The 9366-nt window shown below is 33.5% G+C and overlaps 1 protein-coding gene across 2 annotated transcripts; it reads left to right on the top strand.

The window, feature by feature from the left end:
- Positions 1–1580: 1580 nt before the first annotated feature.
- LOC132068623 (protein cornichon homolog 4-like) lies at positions 1581–6988 on the top strand. 2 transcript variants are annotated; one of them, XM_059462265.1, is made up of 5 exons: positions 1581–1888; positions 3972–4137; positions 4264–4386; positions 4495–4553; positions 6581–6988. In XM_059462265.1, the coding sequence occupies exons 1-4, from the start codon at positions 1834–1836 to the stop codon at positions 4523–4525; spliced, it is 375 nt and encodes a 124-aa protein (XP_059318248.1). In that variant the 5' UTR covers positions 1581–1833; the 3' UTR covers positions 4526–4553; positions 6581–6988. The 2 variants fall into 2 exon arrangements, with proteins under 2 accessions (XP_059318248.1, XP_059318247.1); XM_059462264.1 differs by having other exon boundaries at positions 1585–1888; positions 3956–4137.
- Positions 6989–9366: the final 2378 nt, after the last annotated feature.

Below are 9366 nucleotides of genomic sequence, written 5' to 3'. Positions count from 1 at the left end.
TATTGTAAGGGTGAGGGGTTATGGGTGTTAACTTCTAGCTTGCAATAGAGTTGTAACCTGAGTTGCTTGGTTAGTGGAATTGAAATCCTACTGGGGTAGGTTGTGATTTTTAATCACTTCAGCAAAGAGTTTTTCACAGTAAAATCGTACCTTCTTTACTTATTGCACTGCATAAGGGGACTGGTACACAATTAGATCCCTCATACATTATTTGGTGCCGCATAGCCATTAACATTATTCCATCTCATTGATTCTTGACTCATGCTTAGATATGGTTCAAATAATTTTTGAGTCTTATGTGGGGGATACTTTTGTATTTGACCCCGGGGTTGTTTTTATACATTCTTCTTGGACATAGATTTGTGTGTTGTGTAGAGTGTGGAATCTTGAGTATAATGCATTCATGTATAAGAAAGTAGATTCTTAACTTGAATTAGAGGAAGAATTGTTCTTTATGATCATTAGAACCAACATGAACTTTACAATTTGTTCTCTTAAGATTGTTGGTTTTATTTATTTACCCTCTATTCATCATTATGTGGATAGCCAAGTATTTGCATCTTTTGTGTCATACATGATCATTATGTGGATAGCCAAGTATTTGCATCTTTTGTGTCATACATTACCGTTGTTGAAATTCTAGATGCTTGGTTATATCATAAGAGTACATTTTGGGAAAAGTTTGTTGACGCTTTTCTTGCTTGTGTTGTTATTGCTAACTCCTCTTGGAGATTACACTTGCTGGTCCTTGGATCTTGTTTGGTTTTTGTTGAGTTATCATGTTAAGCAAAAATTCGAGGACGAATTTCTTTAAAGAAAGAGGGATTGATACACCCCAAGATGGCTATCAAGCTTGCAAATCCGACCTTGTATCAAAATGTTGCTTGAAGTACTTTGAAGATGCATGGAAGGAGGATTTGAGGCTTGAAGGGATGCTAAAAAGAAAGTACAAGACCCCACTTGGAAGAATACTTGGAGCATGGAAAAAGAGGCTATTTATGCAAAAGAGCTATTTTTAAAACACAACCCCCACATGCCAAAGAAGACTAAGAAGACCCTTATTTCATTAAGGATATTTTTGTAATAATCATTATTAGTCTTTATTCTTATCGTAGGATAAATACTACATTATGTCATTTTATTAGGGATAGATTATGTTGATGTAAGAAAAATTGAGCAAGTGCTCTTTGTGAGGATTTTTAGAAATTTCTTCTTTCTTTTTATATCTGAACCCTTTGACTTCTTTGGATGAGTGAATCCAACTATGAGTTTAAGTTTCTATCCTTTCTTGATTTATTCTACTAATTAAATGCATATTTGATTGTTAGTTTTAACCTTTCTCTTATATTTCTCCCTTAATTTCTATCTATCTTTATTGTTTGTTAATTTTTCTTGTTATTTTTGCATTTCTTCAGCTTTCGATATCGTATCACAAATTTCTAACAAGGTTTAGCCTTAAGAGCCTGTCTGAATGGGCTTAAAAAGCGCACTTTCTTCTGAGTGCTTTTTTAAGTCATCAAACAGCTGTTTTAATTTATAAGTTATTTTATGGTTAAAATAAACCCAAAAAAATAATTAAATCAAGGGAACTTCTATCCCCCTTCAAAACTTCATAGGAATTTTTGTCATTTGATACCAAACTTCAAGGTATGTTTTCAGAATTTTAACACAATAAGAACAAAAGAAATGGTCAAATCTCCTAAAAAAGAGTGAAGCTCAGCAACTCTGCTTTGAGGGAGCTTCCATACGAAGCCACAAAGTCAGAAAAGAAAAAAGAAGAAAAGGTTCCTAAGAGAAGGAAGAAGAAGAAATTGCCATGGGCGATCTACTCTCATGGCTATTTTCCTTCTTCCTTCTCGTAGCTGTTCTTGGTACTATCCTCTACCAGGTAACTACTATCCATGCACTTACCATCAATTTAAATAACAGTCTACCGTAGAAATGCAGGGTAAAGCTGTGTATCTAGTCAATTTTCAGATTTCGCGCATAACGGGAGGCAGTGCACCTGACAGCCTTTTCTTGATTTAGAGGGCGGATCTAGAACTTAAACTTTATGAGTTCAACGGTCTTTTGGTTCGCGGATTATACTATCCCGAGATTATAGTTCTGAGATTATAATTCTTTCACTAATTTCATAAATTAATCCCAAGTTTGATAGGATATATAGGCTTAAGGCTGAAATTAATTTTATACTGTATTTGGTTGACAATATAAATTTATGTCAACTAAACACGGTATAAATTTAACCCCATACTTAATCCTGGGACCAAACGCCCCTTAAGGTTTTATTATTGAACTTAATTACTATAGTTTTAAAGTTATGGATTCATGTATATTATTTTCACAATTTTAGTGAAATTTTACACACAAATTTATACTCCGTATAGTAATAGTGCCTCCTTTTTCGTTGGTTATGGTTCGTTGAGATTTTTTGCTGCTCTCTTATTAAAGAGTATTGTTTTTCTTAATGGGTGTTGTGCAATGGAAATTGGGAAAGTGAAGAATCGAATTTTTGTAAAAGGGGAGATGTGAAGGGGAAAATTTCCTTGATGTATTCATTATGCACGAGCAGATAAAAGTATATGATATTCAATTTCAATTGCTAATTCTTTTTATAATTATGGTGTCCGGGCCAGCTTGCGATCAGCTGGACTATTTTCATGGGCACACCTACCTTACACCAACATAGGTACTAGGTAATTCTATTCACCAAGGCTTGGATAAATGGGAAGACTTACTTCGTGTTTTGCCTCTACTGGAAATTAAACCTGAGAACTCATGGTTCTCAATCCACTTCGTTGACCATTAGGCCATATCCTTAGATGCATCAATTGCTAATTTTCTTCAAAAAGAATATAATTATTGGCTATAATGATAGGTTTCAATGTTGTTGAAGGGAGCGAATGAACTTCCTCATATTGGATTAATCTGCAAAAGGCGCATATTGGTTTGATAATGCAGGAATAAGGCATTAAGACATGAACTGTCTCACATCTATATTTTTAGTACACGTTAGTTTTAGAACTCTGTCAATGTGAGTTTCGCATAGCATAGCTGGTCCCATGCCCCAATAATAGAGGAAGGTCTTAGTAGGTTGACCATCAGCGTAACAATGATTTAGATGAATTTTCTGAAGAGAGCGAAATGGACCCAGCCAATTCATATAGCAACACCAACTGATTTGAAATATAGAGAATGATTAGCAACGTAACACGAGTATGGCCTTATTATATTTCAAGTATCATGGATCTTTACTTCCATAGCTTCCAAAACATCATTTGAAGTGATTTATGATCATTCACTAGGACGATCGGATTTCTGCCTAGATTAAAGAGTCTCGTATAGTGATTCCCAAAAATGATTCGAATAGGCACCAATGATGCGGTCAATGAAGTGGGTTGAGAACCATGAGGTCTCAGGTTCATATTCCAACAGAGGAAAAAATACTAGGTAATTTCTTCCTATGTGTTCAAGCCTTGATGGACAGAGTTACCTGGTGCCTATACAGTGGGAGGTAGTACGTACCCGTTGAATTAGTCGAGATGTGCGCAAGTTGGTTAGGATACCACGGTCCACGGTTATAAAAAAGATTTGAATAGAGAGTAACATGGGGTGTTTATCAAATCATTTGTTTCAATAGACAAATATCACTTAGATTTACTTGTTTGACATTTGAGCCTTGCGTATCTACCATTTTATGGCTGATGATCTGGCATTATTTGTTAGCTCTTCTAGTCCTTTTTTCTTCTATCAATCGAATTGAAAGACGAACAAGTATGTTGAATGTTGAATATACTGGTCAAAGTTGTTACGTAGCGTGCACCATGTTTTAAACTTAGATTGCATTGTCTGCATAGTTGTTTTCTTTAAGCTCTCTTTCTCTCTTTTCTTACTGGTCTTATCTCCCTAATATTTGTGCTTGGAGAATATTACAATTTGCAATTATTTATTGCAGCTCATGTGCTTGGCAGATCTTGAATATGATTATGTCAACCCTTATGATTCAGCATCTCGGATTAACAGGGGAGTGCTTCCAGAATTTGCTCTTCAAGGAGCCTTGTGCTTCCTGCATCTTGTCACAGGGCATTGGCTGATGTTTCTGATATGTCTACCATACTTATATTATAACATCAAAGTGTAAGCATCTATTAGTGAAACCTGTAGAAAGTCGTTGCATGTGACAGTTGTTAATCCGTTTTACTGTTTCTTAGCAACTGACATCTCAACATATAATTCTGACAACTGATGTTAACTCTTGATCAGCTATATCGATCGCTGCCACTTGGTAGATGTAACTGAGATTTTCAATCAGCTTCCGTGGGAAAAGAAGATTCGGTTGTATAAGCTTGGTTATCTTGTGATGCTTCTTGCCTTTTCGATAGTCTGGTATGGTGTTGGCAACAAGCTGCTTGTCCTCATCTCTGAAACACCTCGTAAACCTAATTATATCGTTTGTTTGTTTTAACTCATGCCTAATCTTGTTTGTGATTTTAGGATGGTTTGGAGCATTGTGGATGATGAATGAAGTATAAGGAATTGCTGCTTTGCTAAGGGTTTGTACCTTCTCTCTCCTCCCCCCACCCGCCCCACAAACACACACACACACACAAAAACACTCTTGTATGAATTTAGAATTATATAGAAATGCTAGGATGGTCCTTAACTTGGTGACTTTCTTCAACCACTCGAAAGGTGTTTCTCTTCATATAACTAGGATCCGTTATCACGCGTGAAGTTTATCTTTTTATTTTCAATATCAAAAAAAAAAAAAAAAAAAAATCTTCGACTTCAAATGTAGAGTTATGGTCTTACTTAGAGTTCTAAATGCACTATTTATAGGCATGACACTACGATGACTGAAGGTGTTGCAAGGAACAAGTTAGCCTTGAAATAAAATGAAGGGAAGTTGTTTCAAAAGACATACACTGGGAATCAATGCAGAGTTACTTAAGAACCAAACATTGTTGAGAGAATAATGGCTTAGTTGTTGTTCCACTTACACGTCTTCATTTATACTTCTTTACCAATTTGCATCCTTGAAAAGAGAGGATTTACTATTATTTGCCCGAAGACATCAACAACTTCATTTGTATGTCTTTTGGAAATTTGCTTCTCATATGCCGTCTTTTGGCTTTGCGCTAGGGTGTGGGATTCAGTATGGGCACTATATATGGTTAAGGGGAACTTTTTTTTTTTTTTTTTTGGGTAATTAGAAGCTTCATTACCAGGGAAATATGTACAAGTAAAACAAACCCCTAGAGTTGAAAAAACTGCAACTAAATTAAGAAGGGACTAAAGAAAAGCTACTCCTAGCACCTCACTTTGGCTACATCTGTGTTACGGATAGAAATTCAGTTTCTGTAATTGCTTGGCTTCCAACTTCCTCGGCATTGTATATCATTTTGACCATAACTGCATCAGATATTCTCTTGTTCTGGAATTCCTTTTGGTTCCTCTCTTGTAGTATAGGCTTGCCTTCAGTATCATCCCATGTATTTCAGCTAGTATTACCCTTTAAAGAACAGATGTTGTATGTCTTAATCTTCATTTTCGCATCCTTGACACGTGTCGTTGAGCTACTGCCCATACCTCATTTAGTCAGCTTGTGTCTTGTGTATAACCTCCCTTGCATTGCCAAATATAGGATAAAAAGCCACCTTGGGCTTCCTTGAATATTAAAACCATTTTCCTCCGTTCTCAGCTTGTTATAAATCTTCCTTATGCAGTATTCTGCAAAGTTCTGTGGATCTTCACTAGATAGCCCAAGCACCCTCCATATACTTTTTGGTATCGAGGATTTCTTGGATTATCCATGATGCTTTCTTAATACTCACCTCCCAGATTACTTTCCCTTTACCAAAGTATACGTGTACCTATTGTATTACTTTATTTTTCTTCTTGCATAGATTCCAATAATGCTTCAAGATGGCAGCTTTGTTCCATACCTATATATTAGTAATATTTAATCATCCACAGCTGATTTGGTAAATAGTTTATCCCAGGCCACCAAAGCCTTCTTTGAACAATCTGTAGCACCAGTCCGTAGGAATCTTCTACAGACAGTCTCAATCAGATCAATCAGATGCATAATCTTTTTCAGACAGAACGAAAAAATTTGGGACCAAAAGGTTTGTACGGCAATCAAGAGACTCTTAAGCAACTGCAACCTTCCTGTATAAGATTAGAATTTTGCAGTCCATCTTATCAATTAGGGGTTAACACTGTAAGGGGAACTATTGAAATTACCAAATATGCCGCTTTTGCTGATTTTTACCTGTCAAACTACATTCCCAAGATTCCCAACAGCTGAAAAGACTGGTAATAGTTTATGTATTAACGACGCCATAAAACCCCAATAGTTAAGTTAGATGTAAGTCTACTTTTCCGAGGTTTTAAGCCTTATTTTCTAACCCTTTTAGGTGACTGAAGCAATTTTAACTTGTCAGTGGAGTATTGCACAACTTACCTTTTGTAGCTATCAGGAGATGAAGTTAAAAAGCAACAAGCATTTGTTACATTTTATCATGTCCTAAATCTTTTCCTTCTGTGCGTTGTTTTTTCACTTTCCACGTGTTTTCAGGTTTGATCAAATGAAGAAATTGGGATTTTTCGGGCACTAGCACGGTGGAGCTGGCCTTCTGACATCTGTCGGTTTACTCAGTTAATGATGCCATTAACTGATTGTGGTGATGGTTTTACGGAATTAATCAAATTTGAAGGAAGAGTTGGAAGCGCTGGGAAGCATACACTTTCTGATGCTTGAGTTATTTCTCTTTTTTTGTTTCGCTTTCTTTTTGGTAGGTTAATTTTATGATGCCCTTTAAGCATCTGATTTATTGGGCAATAGGCATTGAGTTGAACTCTTGTAAATCAGGATAGTTGTTGGGATCTTATATCATAATGTGTCTTAGCAAATGGTTTACTGAATGTACTCTTTTCCAGTGGAAATCAATGTCTAGTAGAATGACTTACATTATAATGACTTTAACCTGCCTTTGGGGTACTAATATTATGGTTTGCTAGTATACCCGATTTTCTTCATAGTGCTAAGGTAGGCCCCTCATCACTGACAAGGACATACTCTGCGAAAGGGTACTTGGATGACGACTTGTCACGATCCACTTTCGCTAGTCACAACCAGTACCTAACGAGCTATTATCCACCCCTAGGCGAACCATCTCATTATCGAAAATTATCATGTTTATAATTAAAGAAACATTCGTGATGTAAAATAAAACTTATATATCTCATGAGCAGCGGAAAGTAAAAAATGCAGAGCCAAAAATAAGTACCATAATATGCTAAGTAGCATCTATGGGTAATACGAGTAAAAGAGACATGAAACACAACTCGAAATATTAAAATAGGAAAGATAAAAAGTAAAAGCTCAAATTCACATGCTCAACAAGTAAAAGCTCAAATTCAATTGCTCAACATTTTTCGTACCTTATTATGGTCATTGTAATTGACAAACAAAAAATTCTTAACCTTCTCGTATGTATGAAGATAAAGTCCATTTAACAAGAAGTTTTGGGCGACCTTAGTCAGTTAGTTGTTTGGACTTCATACATAGGGTTGAAGTTTTGGAATTATCTAAAAGTTTAGTAGACTAAGCATATAGTAAATCTTCAACTTAGTTTTTGTTCATCTGCTTAAGACAATATTCCCGAAGCTTGAATTTATGATATGGAATCTTCATAGAATTAATAGTTAAATAGTGTTCATAGAATTTAAAGAAAAATTAATAAGATAAAGTTAACTTAATAAATACTTATTACTTAACTAGATAGGTTGAAAAATTTGCAATTTATGTGGTTTTATTTTAAAGTTATATAGCTAATGGTAGAATGTTTTAAAAAAAAAAAATTCATGATATGAAAGTGATAAGATATTACTAATAGAAAAGTAAAAGAATGTATAAGATAAAATACATACACTAATAATGACAAAAAATTTCGTAAAAGAATGTTATGTATGTATAACAATGTTTAGATCTCGTATTTACGTTATAAACAAAAGTACGCAAACAATTATTTTTCTGTACTTTTTTATGTTACATATAAACGAAAACAATAGACTTGTTAATTTTAAAATCTCAATTGATTTGCATATCTCATTAATTAAAAATTAAAAAGATGAATAAATTACTAATAAATCCATAACTAGTTGGACCATACCAATAAAGAAGGAACATACCATTTAAAATTAATTGAGAATTTAAATATTTCAAGTTTGATGTAAGAATTCTAAAATTGTAAGTTGTTTCGTAATTTTCAGTCTCTTAGTGATAATATCAAGATTGAATTGACAAAGAATTTTGTCAAACTTTTAGCCAAAGGGGAATTCAATAGCTTTCGTTTGAAGACGATCTAAGGCAATACTGATTACTTCTATATCACCTCAATAATGGGTGACTCTTAACAATAGCTTTTTATTTTTATACAAATATATTTCTTACAAAATATTATTACACAATATTTCAATTATTTTTACCAAAAGTATGCCTATAATGAATGACAACGTTTATAGGTAGAATGCTTTTATAGAGAAGTAAAATATAACATAAAAATAAGAAAATTAAGCGAAAACAATATATAGAGAGGTTTATTGTTCAAAAATTAAAACAAAAAATAAATTCAAATAGATGCATTCAATAACAATTATAGATGTATATAACTATAAAGTTTTGATTAATTAAAAATTTTTAAAAAAAGAATGTGTAATATAATTACTATTACTTTTCAAAAAGAAATGTCATAACGAAAAAAATTAAGTAATAGCATCAAAATAAACTACAACCGAGATGGGAATGAGAAGAGGGGTTCTTCGGATGGTAACGCCATACCATTTAAAATTAAAAAAAAAAAATATATGGGAATGAGCATGTAATACTCGTGTTACCGAGAAGAACATATTTCATATAAGACCTCCAACTTCTCATTCATATTTATATGGTTTTTCATAAATAAGAGTAATATTTATTAGTGATTGTAATTAGAGGTAAATCCTATACATAATTAGAAATTTTACATAAGTCCTTTGGTCTTACGAAATTCTTATTTAATTGTTGTTCATAAATAATATATTAATCATGTAAAAAATTCATTTTTGTTTATTAATGTAATCTTTTTTTTTTTTTTTTTTTGGTCTTAGTGTTTAATGTACTCATAAGTAAACGTTATCCATAAATAAAGATATTTTTTGGTGTTACAGAAGTCCTCTCATCTTCTATTAAATTGAGAATTTATAATTAGGGAATATACATAAATCATTTCGTCTTGTTCATTCTTATTCAATGGCTACTCATAAACAATACATTAGTCATGTAAATTGTCACACCCTATTTTAACCGGAGTCAAAATAGTT

Source organism: Lycium ferocissimum, chromosome 8 (genome assembly GCF_029784015.1).
Source record: "Lycium ferocissimum isolate CSIRO_LF1 chromosome 8, AGI_CSIRO_Lferr_CH_V1, whole genome shotgun sequence".
Lineage (NCBI taxonomy): Eukaryota > Viridiplantae > Streptophyta > Magnoliopsida > Solanales > Solanaceae > Lycium > Lycium ferocissimum.
Note: the sequence above shows the minus strand (reverse complement) of the source record. Positions and strands in the feature narration are given on the sequence as shown.

Bases quoted from the DNA above. Each gene is read 5' to 3' on its own strand.
- LOC132068623 (XM_059462264.1), top strand. From the start codon at position 1,817: ATGGGCGATCTACTCTCATGGCTATTTTCCTTCTTCCTTCTCGTAGCT. The intron at 1,889-3,955 runs GTAACTACTATC...TATTTATTGCAG, and splicing joins TTGGTACTATCCTCTACCAG to CTCATGTGCTTGGCAGATCT. The intron at 4,138-4,263 runs GTAAGCATCTAT...ACTCTTGATCAG, and splicing joins TTATATTATAACATCAAAGT to CTATATCGATCGCTGCCACT.